The sequence below is a fragment of the Stegodyphus dumicola genome, chromosome 8 (assembly GCF_044657685.1).
Source record: "Stegodyphus dumicola isolate Sdum_Otavi_A_Nest chromosome 8, ASM4465768v1".
In the NCBI taxonomy this organism is placed as follows: Eukaryota; Metazoa; Arthropoda; class Arachnida; order Araneae; family Eresidae; genus Stegodyphus; species Stegodyphus dumicola.
This window is the reverse complement of record NC_140775.1, coordinates 174902305-174920296: the sequence shown is the minus strand read 5'-3', so window position 1 is coordinate 174920296 and position 17992 is coordinate 174902305. Positions and strand designations below refer to the sequence as shown.

At 30.2% G+C, this 17992-nt stretch overlaps 1 protein-coding gene across 3 annotated transcripts in view; it reads left to right on the top strand.

Annotated features, from left to right (window-relative positions):
* Window positions 1–17992, top strand: part of Hpr1 (THO complex 1-like protein Hpr1) — a 58824-nt gene that overhangs the window by 38106 nt on the left and 2726 nt on the right. For 2 of the 3 annotated variants that reach the window (XM_035352091.2, XM_085822783.1), the window contains 6 exons: window positions 338–388; window positions 1172–1266; window positions 8132–8182; window positions 11776–11841; window positions 14528–14602; window positions 16205–16358. In XM_035352091.2, the coding sequence (XP_035207982.2) occupies window positions 338–388; window positions 1172–1266; window positions 8132–8182; window positions 11776–11841; window positions 14528–14602; window positions 16205–16358 (492 nt within the window). The remainder of the gene's footprint in view (window positions 1–337; window positions 389–1171; window positions 1267–8131; window positions 8183–11775; window positions 11842–14527; window positions 14603–16204; window positions 16359–17992) is intronic. The other variant, XM_035352092.2, reaches the window with a different exon arrangement.

The window sequence follows — 17992 nt, the reverse complement described above, 5'->3', positions numbered from 1 at the left end:
AACTGATGATCTATAATCCGGAAAAATCGATAATCCGGAATTGCCGAAATCCCAACGAGTCTGGATTAACGACTTTTGACTGTATTTATGTATTTTTTTGTGATTTGGAAAAGGGGGATGATGATCTAAGCATGATGAAAGGAGTGTCATGGGGCAAAACAGGTTGAGAAACATTAGTGTATATATATTGTATATCATTCATCATATCTGATTAGAAAAGTAGAATAAATTTTGAATTTTATTAATGGATTTAATATATTTAATTTAAATGAAAGTAGATGCAGAATTTGATGTGTGGAATTTGGTTTATTTCTTTTTGCTTGTTTTATTTTAATAGCTTTTGGAAGAAACACCTCCAGATGGACTAGCTTTTGCTGAACACATTGAGGTAAGGAAAATTTAATAATACATTTCAGAATTATGTTATTAACCTCTGCAGGAAAAGCAAATATAAGCACAAATAAAATTGTTAAGCATCCATCAAAAATTGAAAAGGATTTTATCTGATGTATATAAATAAGGAAATTCATTTGTATGATTTTAGTTCTGTATTATGCATCCTGTCAGGCCTGTGCCTGATTAGTATTATGCATCCTGTCATTCTTGTTTCAAGAAATTAATACAAAAAAATTTGAAAACCTTTGGAAAATGTAAAGTTTTGAGTCAGGTCTTTTTGCTTAAATAGATAATTATTTTTAACCTTGTTTAAGTAATGTATTTGTGAAATAAAATTCCATGCTTATAGTCCTCATTTCAGAAGCAAATAAGATTTATTGCAATTTGTATTGTAATTAAGTGTCGATAATACAAATACTATAATATGAAATACAAATATGATATGTAACACAAATCTGTAATATGAAATCCTTACCCTGCAGAGCTAAATCATTTGGGAAGAAAATAATCTATAATTCAAATTAAATTATTTACATTGCAAATCATAAAAATGTGAAAGTTAAATGTTTTTATTTAATATCTTGAAGTTCGCATTGACTCATTCAAGACTTTCTCATTACTGTCTTATTGCAATTGTGTTATTTTATTCAGTATTCATCCATTTGTTCCTTAATTTTATATTCATTGTATTTATTCTTTATTTTGAATTTATTAAAGTTTAAGTCAGCATCCTCAAAAGTTTCATGTTGTCTGTTTCATTTATCTGTTTGTATAGAAAATATTGCAGAGAGAAGAATATTGGAATGCTTGGAAAAATGAAGGTTGCCCTGATTTTAAACAAGTATCTGAAAAAATAGATTTAGATAAAAGGTAAATTTATTCCTCTTAATTTTATTCATTTTGAAGAACTTTTAGGACGTGTTATAGGCATTAAATCTGTTATACTTTTCTTTGGTTAAAGGTTATGTATCTGTTTAAATTGTTGTCAGGATTTCTTTTTTTTATTTCCTGCATAAAATTTTTGATAAGAGAAATACTTAAAATCTCTGGCAAAACATTGTTGTTCATTTGACTGTCTAATTCAATGAATGTTTTTAGGAATATTTCAAAAAAGAAAAAGGGAATTTTTTCTATATCTCCCATTGTAATTGGTTCATTGACAAAATTCAAACTGTGTTTTTCATGTCTTGAAAGCACGAGTTAAAATATATATTAGAAGAATATATATTAGATTTATATATAGCATTGTTCTAACATACATATTTTGACACAAAATCAGACTTTTTATGAAATACCATTCCAGTTTTATTTCATATTTTGAGTCTACATCTCAAATTATGCCTAAAAACCAATTTTTTTTTTTTTTTTAAATTTGGTCTGAAATTTAATCAGTAATTCAAAAATTTACCTTGACTCACTTTTTTTACTGTGAAGCAATTTTGTCCATGATACTGAACATGTTTAGACATCACACCTGAGCTTGTAAGATAAGCCGAACGTCACTTAATTTAAATACCTGTAAAATCTTTCCATGGTGAATAATGTAGGGAGATAATCTTTAGCTTAGATTCCAAGAACACTAAGTGACACAATAATAGCAAATGTAACGGAATCTTCATTTACACACTACTTCATTTACAAACTTGACAGTTTGAAAATTTATGCATTAACAAAACTCTGCTGTTCGTGCCTGAGAGTATAATAATGCTTTATTGTATTTGCAAATCAAATAGTAATTAATCTGTAGGGTTGTTATGATCACTGAGCGGCGCCTGAGATAACCACTGACCTGACTTTGTTGTAAAAGTCTTACAGTGTTAATAGTCATCCTGGCAAAAGGGAATATTTCTATTTCATACGTGAAAAATATAAATATAAATATCTCATTGGCATACAAGGCCTATGTATAAGCATAGATATGTTAATTACAAACATTGTCTTGTACCAGTTACATGTGATAGTTACATAAAATCATGACAGTTATATGTAGATTTAAACATTATCTGAATTCATATTTACAATACTTTTACTGAGATAATCAAAGTAAACTTGTAATTCATTTACACATTGACTGGATTTTCAATATCGTTTAAACTGCTTTACAATATTATTTTTACCAAGTACATACAAACTTGATAGTAATATGCTTACATTACAATAGTTTTGTTCTTACAATCTTGTTACTATTCTACGGGGGTGAGCTTTTTTTCTAGTGTTGATTTTCAGTTGTTGTAGTATTTTGAATTGCTATTAAAATTATGCCGCAAAGATACAATTCTCAAGGGAGGGGTAGAATTTCTTAGTACCTTGTGCAGCATAGCCTGATCACCTCTATTTTAATTTTTGTCTGCTTGTTGCCGCAGGTATTCTCCACCCATTGCAGCCAGTATTCACTGCTTGGCATTTTTAAATGCAGTTTATCGGTTTGTGGGCAGTTGAAGAGGAAGTGATCTACAACACCACATTCAAACAATTCTGATGCTCGTTTGCCGAATCTTTTAAGATAAAGTGGGAAGGGACCATGGCCAGTGTAGAATTGAGTTTTTTTGCTCCACTGTATGTGTTAATTGAGCATGTAACTTTCGGAAAGAACTTGTAGGTTCTCCTCCCTGTACTTTCCCTTTTCTATCTTTTCTGCCATTCTTGTAAAAGGCTATTGAGCATGATTTTTTTAAAATAGGACTGTAGAACACTTACTGCATTTTCCAGTCTACTGGAGTCATTGGCTACTGATTTCGCAAGCACGTCCGCCGCTTCGTTGCCAGTAATACCCATATGAGCTGGAACCCAGATCGGGATAGGTCTGTCATCTGGTGGGATACTTAGAAGAATTTTCTGAATATCTTGCACCAAAGGACTTCTTGTCTTGTGCTCTCAGATGGACTCCAAACTTGAGGCAGAGTCACTATATATGTTGACCTTTATTCCTAACTGATATTTTGCCAAATTGATGGCTGATTTTAATGCAAAAAGCTCTGCCTGAAAGACGGTATTTTTGTCTGCCAGTCGTCTTCTCCAAGTTTTAACCACTTCTCCTTCTTGGAGTACATAGGTGCAGCCTGTGCCTTTCTCTGTCTCTTTGAGCCATCTGTATAAATATGTAATATTTATACAGATAATGTATAAATCAAATATATAAATCTGTATCTGCAGGGTGTCCAAGCATGATCGGCTTGTGCTTCTCATAGTCTGTGTGGTAGAATGTTTTTTGCCACAGAGAGACATTATTTTTCAGGCACAATGTCTTTACTAATAGTGATTCTCTCTCCACTAGAAGGTCCAGTGGAGGGATACCTGCCAGCACTTGCAGTGCTGCAGTTGGGGATGTTCTATAACCTTTGCATATGATCAAAAGTTGCATTCTTTGGATGGTGAGAAGCTGCCTCCTCATATGGGCAGTAAGCTTCCTTCTCCATATGGCAGCCCCATATAATATGATCTTTTCTGAGATTGTTCTGTACCAGCTTTTGAGCTTAGTGATTGGAGTGCCCCGAAGAGGTCCTATTATTCTAACCATGGAATTACTAAGCTGATTTATTTTCTGCTTAAGCTCTTTAATGTGAGGTAACCAGGAAAGTATTGTTAATTATAATACCTAGATATTTAAGGTCCGTAACCTCTTTTATAGAGACTCCATTTAGCTTAATGTTGGGATTCCTATTTCGCACTCCATGCTTACATATAAACAGTTGTTTAGTTTTATCTGCTGAGATATTTAATTTGTGCTGATTTGACCAGCTTGAAAAGTATTGATTGCGTTTTGTGCCTTTAACCTAATGTCCGTGCTACCAGAAATGACCAATAAAAAGTCGTCCGCGTACGCCTGGATACCCACTCCTTGCTGTTGGTCATAGAGCGCAAAGGCTCTGTGCCGTACAAGATTCCAAAGTGTAGGTCCCAAGCAGGAACCCTGGGGACAGCCTCTTTCCAACTTGATTTTGAGTACATCATTGTCCATTGTAACCTGTATCTAATGATCCTGCAAGTAGCTGCGTATAAGATTCAGGATTTCCTTTGGGCATTTGATGATGTCTAGGCATTCGACAATGTCTGGCCACCACAACGAGTCGAATGCCCCTTTGATGTCCAATGAAATAACCAATGTGTCCAAATTGTGATCTTTGTTCTGCTCTGTGTTATCTACCAGTTGTTTTAAGGCATTGTCTATGGACTTTCCTGCACAGAAGGCATATTGTTTTTTGTTTATAGACTTGTTCCTATACATGTGGAAATTAAGGCATTGTAGAATTACTTTTTCTAAAATCTTACTGTTTGAAGGCAGTAAGCTTATAGGCCTATATGATGCCAGGCCTGACAGGTCTTTGCCCTGTTTGTGAAAGAGTGCAATTTTGGCTAGTTTCATGCTTCTAGGGAAGTGGCCGAGTAGCCAGCAGGCTCTGCATATTTTTAGAAACAAACCTGGAAATTCTTTGTGAATTTCTTTAACAATGGTATTATCTATGCCATCGAGACCTGGTGCTTTTTCGTCTGCTAAGGCTTTGATGATATTATGAACTTTGTGTTCTGTAAGAAGAGTAATATCTCTGTTGCTGCTTTTCCAGCTTTTCCTATTAAACTTCTGCCTTATTTCTGTGTAAGTTACTAAATGAAATTCTATCTTGTCTTTAACAAAGATTGTTTCTAGGATAGTGTTTAGAGCTTCTGTTTTGCTTTTTGCATCTTGTTTTACTTTAGCGGTAAATTGTAGGGGTTGAAAAATCTTATTGGTGGCTATTTTCTGTAATGTACCATAGGTTGCTTGCATGTTACTGCAGTGCTTACGCCATGACTCTTGTTTTGCTGCCTTGATTTGTTTTTTGTATTGAGCTAGTTCCTTCCTGTAGTGTACCAACTTTAATATTTTATGTTCTTCATCATTTTCCGCTTGTCTTCTCAGGGCTCTATTTTGCTTCTTCTTTTCTTGAGGTGGTTGCTCCACAACGATGTAAATGTTTTCGGCTTAATAGTTTTTTTAAGTTTGTAGGAAGCTCTTGCTGCCTGAGTTAATTTAGTTATGATTAAGTCATATGTAGTATCCAGCTCCTCTGGGGAGTCGCAGTTATCCAGTTGTTTTAAGATTTCACTCACCCATGGCATGAGGTAAAATTTTAAAGTATTGTGTCCTCCCTAGCAGGTCTTGAAACATCTTTTTGTTAGGTACATGAGTCTACTATTGATCTCATATTGAATTATACAATGATCACTCAGAGAGGGTATGCCCATTAACTCCCAGTTGTTTATGTATGTGGACACTGATGATAAGACAAATGTGACATCTGGCCAGCCTTTTGCTCTGGAAACTTGAGTTAAAATCCTGCACAGCCTACTAGACAAACAGCGAGTTGTAGCTACGTCTTGAACAACTTGCAAAATACAGAAGAAGGTTTACATAATTTTTTTATTTTACTCTCAGTTTGAACATAAAGACACAACTTATGCTATACACGAAATTTCTACCACTTGTGAATATGCTAAATTAACATACAATTGAACTTGAACATCAATTAATGTAGTCTAAGACTACATATTAAATAGAATAAGTTGCCTCATATATTTTACTGGTGCATATATAAAGCATCGGCTAGTGAAAATGCTAAAGACATAATATTATTTTTAAACAAAACCTGACTACAAGTATTAACAGCAAGATGTGATAACCAGAAGCTCTCTCAACTATAGATTCACCTTAAATACATAAACCTCACTTTAAATACATAAAAATTTAATTTGCATTCTGTTGAGGAATATAGAAAGGAGAAGTTATAGTAAAAATTTAAATCACAGTAATTGGTTAAACATAAGATACTTTATAAATATAATAACTTGGTTCATAATTTAAGCAGTCCCACTAGTGGCCAAGGGTTTAAAGACTGTTGATAATTTGACCTAGAAACCAACCAAAGCGAACAAGCTGGCTGCATGTTTTTTACGATTTTCCCCATGTGCTATGCAAATATGAGCCACTTCTCCTTAGAAGAGTCTTCCATAAAGGCATTGCTCCCCCTTAGGCAGATAGTCTCTATGTGCTTTGTCATATATGAATAACCAATTAATCAACCGCAATTTCTAAATCTAGATTTGAAACCAAGAAATTCATTGAAGCCTAGTATAATTATCCAGTCGGGGGGATATGATAGGTACAGTCTCTGAATTGATTTGTACTTTTTGGCAGAGTTGACAGAAAGAGTAGGTCAGGTCTGAAAATTTTGATTGATATAAAGTTAGCAAAGTCTCCACAGAAAATAACTTTTGAAATTTTTGAAATTATTAAAAATTTTAATAACTTCTAATTTAACAGAAATAATAATTTGAAAATAAATATAACAATGATTAGAATTCAAGTCTTGACAAATCACAACTGTCTTTTAAAAATGTGTTTCTTTTAAATCCTGATTTTGTATGAAAATGTATTTTTCTTTTTTTAAAAAAAAAGAGTCTTTGATCATAATTAGGGGCCCTTTTAAGCATAAACAACGGATTATTTAAGAATTTATTATGCAATAAAGGCCATGAAGTATCTTTGAATATAAAATATCTTCAAAATTATTTTATTTTTTTCCTTTTCTACACAGAGAAGAGAAGATAAAAATCTAATATTCTAGTAAATTTTTTTAAATGTAGGTTTTAGTAATATTTTTGACGTACTCAGAAATATTGAATGCATATTTGATGCTCAATTTTGACATCAACAAAATAAGCTTTGTTGCATATAAAAAGCAGCTAAGTAAAATAGATGGTGATAAAATGGCCAACGTAAAAATTTATTTTTATGAAAGAAGGGGGGGGAGGTCTTTAAATCTTAACGTTCCTTATAAACTTAAAAAATAGCTTTTTATGTATTATTAATAAAAATGAAAATAAAAAAAATTCCCCATGAAGAACCCTCAATAAAATATTATTTGGAAATTTTAGTTTCAAAATAACTCGTGCAATTCATTGAAAATTATAAGAAAGTGCATAAACCACATTTGGTATTATTATCGCTGTCACAAATATGCCAAATTCCAAAATGTGTTAGTACATAACTTCACATATATCTTGCGAAATTTTGACTATAAATCTAATGCATAGAAATAAATCTACTTTAAGATGATAATAAAAATTCTATGGGTTATAATTCGGAAATTTTTTTTGAAAAATTTATAAAAATTATTTAAGGTTACAAATTTTAAAGTTAAAGAATAGAAACATGTGCAGATTTTATTTGGATTGAACTTAAATTTCAAATGGCGAAGGAATCGAGTTAGTTTTATATATTCAAAAAAGAAATATTAATAAATATATACCAAATTTCATTAATATTGAGGAGCTAATATTCTGAAAACTACCAGGATGACTTTTACAAAACCTGGAACTTTTGCATAATTTGAGGCATAGGATTAAAATATGTAAAAAACTTGGTATATCATATTGAAACCAAGTCAGATTTTGTGCCAAAATGCCTATGTTAAAACAATGCCATATATAAATCTAATTCAACCACTTTTTGGAGACATGAAAGACACTAGATGAATTTTGATAATCGGCACAGTAGAACAGGAGATATAGAACTGTCCATTTTTTTACTCTGTATATATGTATGAATATATATTTTATATTCACGTAATTACATATACATATGAATATATATTTTATTTTCATACATATGAATATACATATCAAATTGCGTATGTGTATGTTATAAACTAAGGAATGAATTTTTAATATTTTCTTAATTTGTTTTAATGAATTTCAGGCCTCTAAAACGACCCTGGGAATGTCAGCAAGTTAGCAAATTTAAACCCAAGTATGTTTGCACAGTTTTGTTTTTCTAATCATTTTATTTTATTATAATTTTACATTAATGTTACATATACATACACAATCCATTTATTAAGTTTTAAGGCTAATTTCTCTTTGGAAACATTCTAGCAAATCTGTAAAACAATAATTGAGAGCATTTGTTGCTATACAGTTTAACTTACTTGTTCTGAAATATCGTCTGTATGGAGAGAATTTTCTTTACAATTAATAATTTACTTTGGTCTATTGAATGTCTGCTGTTGTGTTTCAAAAGCTGAACAAAGCATAGCTATAAGGTTTTGCTGTAAAGTGTTTCAACAGCAGCAGAGACATTTGAAACGTAGTGTAAAATATACAAAGGTCAAGTATTAACATGATCCAATGTTTTTTTATAGGTACAGATTATTCTATAATGAATGCAAAAATGTCACACTTTATGCTTTCATGAGTTCACTTTATACGTATCAATGAAAATATAAAAGTTCAAGAACTGATGCTGAAAAATCTTCACCCGTTTCTTCGAATGATAGTTGATGAGCTTCGCTTGAATAAGGATGGTGACAAAATTATCCCGAAAGATCTTTAAAAAAGAAAAATTTGTTCTTGTTTTGTGTTGCATGCATTGTTTCCAGAGCAGAAAGAAGACTGAATTTCTATGTGTCATGATTTGATGGTGGACATTCATCCTGATTTTTTAAAATAAATTGTGTCTCGAGATAAAATTTTATGTCTTGCTTATGATCCTGAGATGAAACAGCAAATATCTACTTTGCATTCAAGAAGGTTCATCATTGTTGTGTAAAAGCCCTATTGGGGCCTTTTCTAGTTAGGAAGGGATAATTCACAATAAATTCAACAGAAAATAAACTCCATTTTTTTATGTTAATGGACAGACTTTTAATGAGAATCTAGCTTGTTAGACATAAGAAATCTAATTGAATAACTGCTAAATGACATGACTGGTTTCTGCTACATTTCAGTGCATTATCATTCAGATCCATTCTTGTAAAGCAGCTCTTAACAAAGAAAAGATTCCCGTTCTCAACATCCCCATTTTCCACCAATTTTGGCACTTGCAGGCTTCATTCTCTTCTCTAAAGTTTCACCTCAATGTTTTAATAACACTGAAGTATTAAAAAAGCCATAACCAGAAACGTACAGTATTCCAAAGGATAAATTCTGTAGAGGAATCAAGCATTACATTAACTTAGAAAGGCTGTTGAAGAATTAAAAGGCTAAAGATTAGAATGAAGTTGAAATGAAGCTAAAGAATTCTGTTCTACATCCAAACTTTATATAAATGAATTTAAATACATAAATTGTGACAAACAGTATTTACTTTCCTAATTTTATTGAAAAGCTTATTAAGAAAATCAATGGGCAAGCTTTTGCAGTTATTTCTGAAAAAATAAAGTTGCTACTGATGCAAGAATTAATTAGAAGTAAATTAGTGGAAATATTTCACTGCTATTTGACCATCCCACACATCAGTTCTGATTTTAAAAGGTTTAACTATAAACTTACCATAATACCATTCTCATCCAATATGGAATCTGTCATCTGCATTTTTCAAGGTTGGGGAAGGGGTGTTTTTTTCTTTTTAATTTGTTTCAGTGTTTTTGACAAAATGTTGTAAATTTGATACTGTAGAGGTGAGCAATTATGATGTTATCTCTCATTTTCCTTTACTAAAAAATCTCTATTAAGAAAATTAAATACTCATTGTTCAGGTGCATTTATGCCTTCCTATATAATTTTTATAGTTGTATTTTGAATTTCCTTAGCATTTAATGTTGTGACTTTCTCCTGTCATTTTCACAGACTAAAATGAAAATTGCTCATGGTACTTTATTTATTTTTTTAAAATTTAATTTAATTTTATTTATTTTTTAAAGGAATTACTTTAAAAATTTTAATATGGAATTTCTGTTATAATTTTAAAAAAAAAACAGATAATACTTCTACTTCTATTATTTCCTTATCAGTTTCTGTTAGTTAAAATTTTGTGTTGTACTAATGAAGTTGTACTAATGAATGATAACATCCTATGAAAGAAAGTCACAAACGAAAATTATGCAGAAAGCCACTTAGCAGAAAACATCCAGAAATAATAATGTTACTATAAAATTAAAATATAATAAAATTACATGTATTTCTTCCATATAGTTTCTGATGATGATTTTGCTTATAGTTTTGGTAGTTGTTAATACGGTTTCAGAAGAGTTTTTGTTTCCTCTTCACTGGTGCCACATAAATTCTGCTCAGGTATGACTCAGGAGTGTGCTGAGGTGTGCATAGAATATTTTCATGGAAAAGAAAGATGTTTTAATCTCATAATATAATATGCAAAAATGAACATGGAATATACCTATATATCAGTTATGAAAGCAGGCTTAGCTCCAACATTTTCATTGGTCTCGGTGAACAAACAGTAAGATTGGCATATCTTTATTCAGTTTCCCTTGCAAGAAAACTTAGCTGATGCCCTTTGAAATTTGGCACCTAAGGTGGTTGCTTATGTTGCCTATGCCTGAAGCTGGCTCTGGCCCTGGTCAAAGCATTTGGAGATGCAGTATTTTAAAAGTTGCTAGAAGAAAGGTGATTATATTAGGAATTGGTTTTGTAGTTACTGGCTACAATTTATGAAAGCACTGTGGTTTATTTACTTTGAGCAGAAGATATGTATAAGATGCAGTTAAAAATGTGCAAAAGGATAGTTGACTGTTACGATTGCCTGTGGAGGTGTTAAATAGGGTTAGTTTTCAGTTGTGATCAACTTTAAGAATTAATTGTGTGGTGGCAGTTTTGTTTCATGGTGCCCTCTATAACATAAAAAGGCCAAAATTTTAACTGACTGAAATTTTTAAAATGTGTAGCATAACATTGTATTATTTATACGTGGAAGCATTTCATTGCAATATTAACTCTGTTATTACTAAAACTGTAATAATATATTTTCTGTAAACTGTGTATTTGCTATGTTAAATCTAAATTTGCAGATATGCTGCATGAAAAGTGGTGGTTTCCCCCCCCCCCTAAATGACTTGTTTTTTTTATCTAAAATGCTAAACCAGTTTTTCATGTTTAAAAAATTGCAGAAATGATAATTAGATCCTACTGTGTGCTTGTGCAATGAATATTGATTTTATTCTGGCATGGAATTGTTATAATTCCTTAATTGCTGATAGTAAATTTTTCTTCCACTTCTTAAAATTCATATTTAAATTTTTGTGATAGTTACTTTGCCTTTCTGTGCTAGTGTCTCTTGATATTTATTGTAAATTATTCAATATTAATTGAATATGAAAGTACAGTGTATTAGTTTTTTTTAAGTTTAATCTCCTTGTAAAAAGATTAAGTCACTTTGTTTTAGGTGGCATCTTATTGGGTTATTTTTAAGGAGAAATATGTCAAAATAATATTTTTCTTCTGATTTTGTATACATTTTGATTGACCTTATTTTTACTGCTTAATTAAACCTTGTATTGATAATATTGGTTTTTGTAATGTCTGCATTATAAAATGAAAATAATTTTTTACATATAATCATTAAGCACAGATTTAAAGAAATCTTGTTTTTTCTCCCCTGTTCTATAGTCCTGAGCTGGCAAAATTATTGAGCAATACGCCTAACAACTGGGAAGCTTGTAGATCAGCTAAAAGGTATGAAAATTATTTTTGCATTAATTATTTTAAATTGTTTTGCTATTTTACAAAGCACCAGCTTCCAACTGTATTTTTATTTTTTATCATTATATGATAATTGTTTTTAATATTCCATTATAATAGTAATTGCATTTTCAAAGAATACTTTTATTTCATATAATTATTCATGTAGCTAATTATGGTATATTATTCATTTGTTGAAGAATTTTATTTTAACAAAAGTAATAAAAAAAACTTATACCTATAATAAAAAAAAAATCATATACCTCTATATAAAAAATTTTATCACTACATAGTATAAAACAAAAACAGTTTCTCTGTCCTTATATCCCCATGTATGCTTAAATCTTTAAAACTACGCAATGGGTTTTGATGCGGTTTTTTTTAATAGATAGAGTGATTAAAGAGGAAGGTTTGTATGTATAATAACATCCATTAAATAGTGGAAAAATACTGTTATTTTTTAGGTTTCTAATGTGATGTCGTAAATAATTACATTTTTTCCGCTTACATTGCAAACGCTGGCTGAACCCTACAAGATTTATCAAAATAATGTACTAAATATTGTACACATTGAAAAGGTCTACAGATTTAAAAACTGTGGGACGTACTGTTTGCGGCAGTACCGGCCAGCCAGGGTGGAGGGAGCGTGCCTATAAATAGCACGTCGGAGGCCGCGGTTCTCCCTATAGCACGTTGAATTTAGCAGCGATCAGACGCGTTTATTATCGGAGCTCTCTAGCGAGGAAAATAACAAGATACTTAATAAAAACTTGCTTTTCAGCACGGCAGCGTATCAGTAATTATAAGTAAGTTACGATAAGTAATTGTATGATAGTAGTTTTAAAATATAAATGATATTCTATTCTAAGGTTAATTTTTAAATCACACTTATAGTAATTATAAGTACATAAGGTTAGATAAGATTAGATTAAATAAAACCATAATTTATGGATTGGAATTTTCTATTAAGATCTTGGTTAAATTTTAGAGTTAAATCAATTTAATATTAGAGAAATTATTTTCAAAAATCGTAATTTAAGGTGAGGTATGTAAGTTCAGAAAAAGAACTTAATAGAATACGTATCTTTTGTTGTTGATGATTGTTGATTATCTTTTGTTTTTAGTTGCACGAATAGCAAATTATTTTTTAAGTATTTTTAATTTAATTAATCATTTTTTCAGTGAGTGACATAGGCTATATATTTTATACCCGTGCGAAGCCGGGGCGGGTCGCTAGTACATATATATACAAAATTTTATACCTATAATTGTAATTTATTAAAATTATTAAATATTGACTTTGCCAAAAAGAAGAGAGAGACTTACAGAAAGACTTCTAAATATTGTTGATAAAGACTTATATAAAAGAAATATTAATGATTAAATACTATATTTTTAGATCATAACACACAGAGTTTGAGGAGCCTTGTATTAAAATGTTTTACAGTTTTATGATATGGATGATTACAAATTCTGATTAATGCTTTTGCCTAATACAGTACAAAGTCCGAAATCCAGACGTCCAATATCCGGAATGATCTAAAATCCGGACCTCAAAACCACCAACGTTTTTCTCGTAGGCTTTACGAATGCGCATTTAATTCCCCCCCTCCGCGCATAATGAAACATCTGGAGAGTCCTGATTCTTAATTTCATTTTGAATCTAAATAAAATACCTTGTTATTGAAGAAACAATCATTTTAGCATAAGATTGTACAATCAGTAATTTGGCTAATTCAAATAATTTTCATATTACTCATTTTAAACCAAACTGTTTCAACACAGAATATGAAAAGATATTTTTATTAGTCCAAAGGGAATTTGTACCTGAGGGACTATTATTTTCAGTTTGCATTAAATCACTCTGAATGTCCGTTTCACTTTTCATACTATTGCCCATCAAATATTATCGTCCTGTATTATATTTGAAGAATTTAAATAATGAAGATTCTGCATAAATGTATGTATATTTCTCGCATTCGGATGAAACAACGGTACCTAGAGCCATCAATTTTGAATAACATAATCCTATTACGAATATGGGCATCTAGAATCCCAAATTTGGAATTTGTTTTATTATCGATTTCATATCTTGTAAAACTTTAATGAATTTTTGTTTAACAAACTCAAGAATTTCAAAGCAATGGCAGTGTTGTACAGAAATTTTTTTTTTTTATCTCTCTAGCAACTGAGACTGTGTATCAGAAATTCTAAAGATAGGCTTCTTAATTTAAAATTATTTTGCGATATTGCTCTTGAACTGAATTTTATGGTTTAAGTGCAAAGAACATGATATTTAATAAATAAAGGTAACATACAAAATATTTTTTAAATGCCCCTTTGGACATAATTTAAAATCTGAAACCTTTCAGATTCCTATCTAAGTAGTAAATTTATGGTTTATTAAAATATTTCATTAATATCAATTTATTATATTCTACTGAAAATCAATGTGGAAGTTCTCTGTGAAATTTATATTGGACATATTCAGGAAATGAATACAAATAATAGGTATGTTTCTCACTAGGTTTTAATTTATTGGCTTTCATTAATCACTTTTTTGATGCCATGTAAATTATTTTAAAAAATATTTTGTGTTACTTAATTGTGAAATGACACTGTGATTTCTTTTTCTGCTTATTAAATATGAAATTTTTACTAATAATTTTGTCTTTTTTAGAAATTTTGTTCCTTCTCTGGAAACATTCTTTGGTGTTGCTTCTAGCAAAGCAGATGCTACCTCTAATTTGAAAAGGTAACATTGCATAAGAGAGTAAGGTTTAAAATATATCATGATTTAAAAGTAGAATACTAAGAAGTAAAATCATTATTTACACTAAAATATAGCTATGATCATTGTCATACAGTTTATAATTTAATCTTCTCTTTTGTGTTTCACTTCTTAATTTCTTTAATATGATATATATTGCATACACAATTTGACAGTTAAATTACAAGACATTATGAAACAAAGGACAGGCTGCTTGTTTTTTATTTTTTTATTCAAAGTAATGAGTACCATGATCTAACAAAGTCTAGAATTGCCTGTGCAAGTGTCCTCTTGTGGTGCTTCCAAAAGATTTGATTAGACAACTCTTGGACGTTTTCAGTGCTGTCAAAGACAAGATAAAATTTCTGAGAGCTGCTGCATTGATATTCATAAGAAACCAATGGCCACATGCTGAGTACCTGTATCAGATTTAAGAGAATCCTCTAACGTAGGCATTGAAGGCAAAAACATGAACATAGGCAAAAAGTCGCATTGATAATTTGTCCCTCAAGAATTATTTACGATAAAAGTTTTCTTGCTGTTGCTCAAATACGCTTGACATTCTATTCACATTTTATGTTTAAAGCTGATTTCTCATCTCTTTTCTTTGATTGATAGTGACTTCTAATTAGAATTATGGCTTTTGATTATAGGATTACTATAAAAACATTTCATTTTCTGCAGCAGTCAATTAAAGTTTTTGTTTTTATTTTATTTATTTCTCTGACAAATTAGAATGATATCTTTTATATACTAAGTACATGTTTTTGTTCAAGATTAAAAAAAAAAAAAAAAAAAAAAAAGAAAGAAGAACTGTAAAGCAAATGGAAAAGCATGTTTTTTCTTATCCGTGTCTTTCTCTAAAACTTGATGAAATAACTTCCCAATTAGCATTACACTCATGTACCATTATCTTTACAACTTTCTGTAAGTATTCTCTAACTTCTACAGAGAGTTTCTCATAACAAACATAAATCAGATGTTTAGGCTTAGTTTCACCTTCATTCATTTTTACACCACTTTGGAAATGGATTGACCACTAGAATATTTCTGTGTGAAATAGTTATTTTCATATACATTAACTTATTATTATTAACTAAAATGTCTCAATAAGATCTCTTCCTCGTATAAAATAAACTTTAATGTTTTCACATTGTTTTATGCCGTCCCTGCTTATAGCAATGTTCTCTCTATAGCTAAATGGCACCATGATATATTTTAGGAGGCAGCATTGAAATTGGTAGATTGTCGATGCAACTTGGTCTTTGTATTGGCAATTATAAAATCAATCTCATTATTTAGTTGTCAGGTTGTGTATATATGAAAATGCATGTAAAATGAATGTATAATTTATAAAGTATTATGATCAGTTAGATTTTTATAATGCATCAAGGAGAAATAAAAAAATTCTGTATTCATAATTAATGATTCATAAATTGGCCATAAGCTGTGGCTAAAAATATTACATGAACCAAGAGAAAATACGTTTGAGCAGTATTCTGACATGAATTTCAATAAACAAAATTAAAGATGAAATGCTGATTTTTTTATATATATATATATATATATATATATTTTTTTTTCCAGAGATTTTGAGGACAGCAAATACACATGGAAAGCTCTCAGACTTCTTTGTATGAAATCTCCTCATATTTTTACTGCCAGCACATCAACATCAAAAAGTGTTTCTGAATATTTAGAGTCAGTAGTTCAAAAGATTTCTAAGGAAAAATGTTTGGTAGTGAGTGTTAAATATTATTCTGAATATTCATTTAAATTAAAAATGATGTAAAAAGTCATGCATTATATTTATTTAATTATATAAGAAGTATTTAAAGAAGAAGTTAAATACTTTGATTGTAAGATGCAATATTTTTCCCTGTTATAAATATCTTTAAAAAGATACATCTTAAAATTAATGCCAATATTCACTTGCAGTTTTTCTGATTTACATATTTCCACATATTAACATTTTCTTTTTTGAAAAAAAAGTGTTAAAATGTTTGATTTACAAAGAAATGAGCAAGCTGTTATTCTTCCATGAACAAGAGGAATCAACAATTTGTTGACTGTTAGTCAGCATATAAACCAGAGGAACTGTAAAATGCAGGTTCGAGACAATTTCCTGTGAACCACAAATTTCATTTTATTGATCCAACACTAGCTCCTCATACATTGCATGTTGAAAGACTGTAATCCGAGAGTCTCTCACCCCTCTTCCTTACCACCAAACCACATGAGATGACTTTCCGCTTGCCATATATTTAGTGTCCCTGTGCTACAAAGGCACTATCTATACATTTACAAACATCCATGCTTTCTCCAGGATTCGAACCCGCGCTCTCCTACCACTATACTGTATAGGCAGCATTCTGTAGAGGTAATTTAGTTTAGTCTTCCAATTGTAAAAGTTTCAAAGTAAAATATCTATTGGGCCAAAATATTTAATAAATTAGGTTATGCATGATGTATGCTGTTATATCGTATAAACTTACCCTAAATGATCATTATTGTTTTTTGCATTAAAAAAAATTCACATAGGAAAAACCTAATTCAAGATAAAATTGCTGAAGTATATTTTTTATGTTCTTTTAAGGAAATGTATTAATATTATTTTTGCTCAGCCAATAATTTGAGAAATTAACCTCTTTTAAACAATGTATAGCAGATTGCTTGTAACAAATGAGCATATAGCTGTTTCTCTCACTGCAGATTTTAAGTTTCATCCTAGAAAATGCCAGAAGAGATTAAAAATAATTCTGAATAATTTTGGAAACTGGTATGAGTAAAAAGATTTAAAGTAGGGCTAAAAAACAGTTTTAGATTCATGTAATGTATTAAAAGACATGTAAATATTGTTGACATATTTTTAGCATTTGAAATTATATAAAGTACTTACGTGAAAATGATTTTGGCACAGCAGTTGTAAAAAGATATTATAATTATCTTATTGATTTACGTTTGTAATTAAAAAAATATTACACACATAAATCACAAAGAAATATCAGTGAATGACTGAATTCAATCTCAAATACTCCTAATTTTTTTAAAACCAAACTTTTAAGGAGATCGATAAATTTGTTTTTCTGGTGCTGTAAAATCTATAATAATTTCAAATTAAATATCTTGTTCAATTATTATACAAGAGTCAAATTTATGTTTTATTTTTTAGAATGAGTATAAATGTTTTCTAAGTATATAGACCAGATAAAAAAGATTTCATTTTCTTTTACAAAATTGATTTTTCAAATTGAAAACTGACCAAGAAAGTCAAAGAAAAGTCAGTAAATTTAAATGTTTTAGTCAAAAATCTGGAAAATTCAGGGAATTTAATCTCCCAAAAAGGGATTTCCTTGCCAACGTTGGAAGCAATCA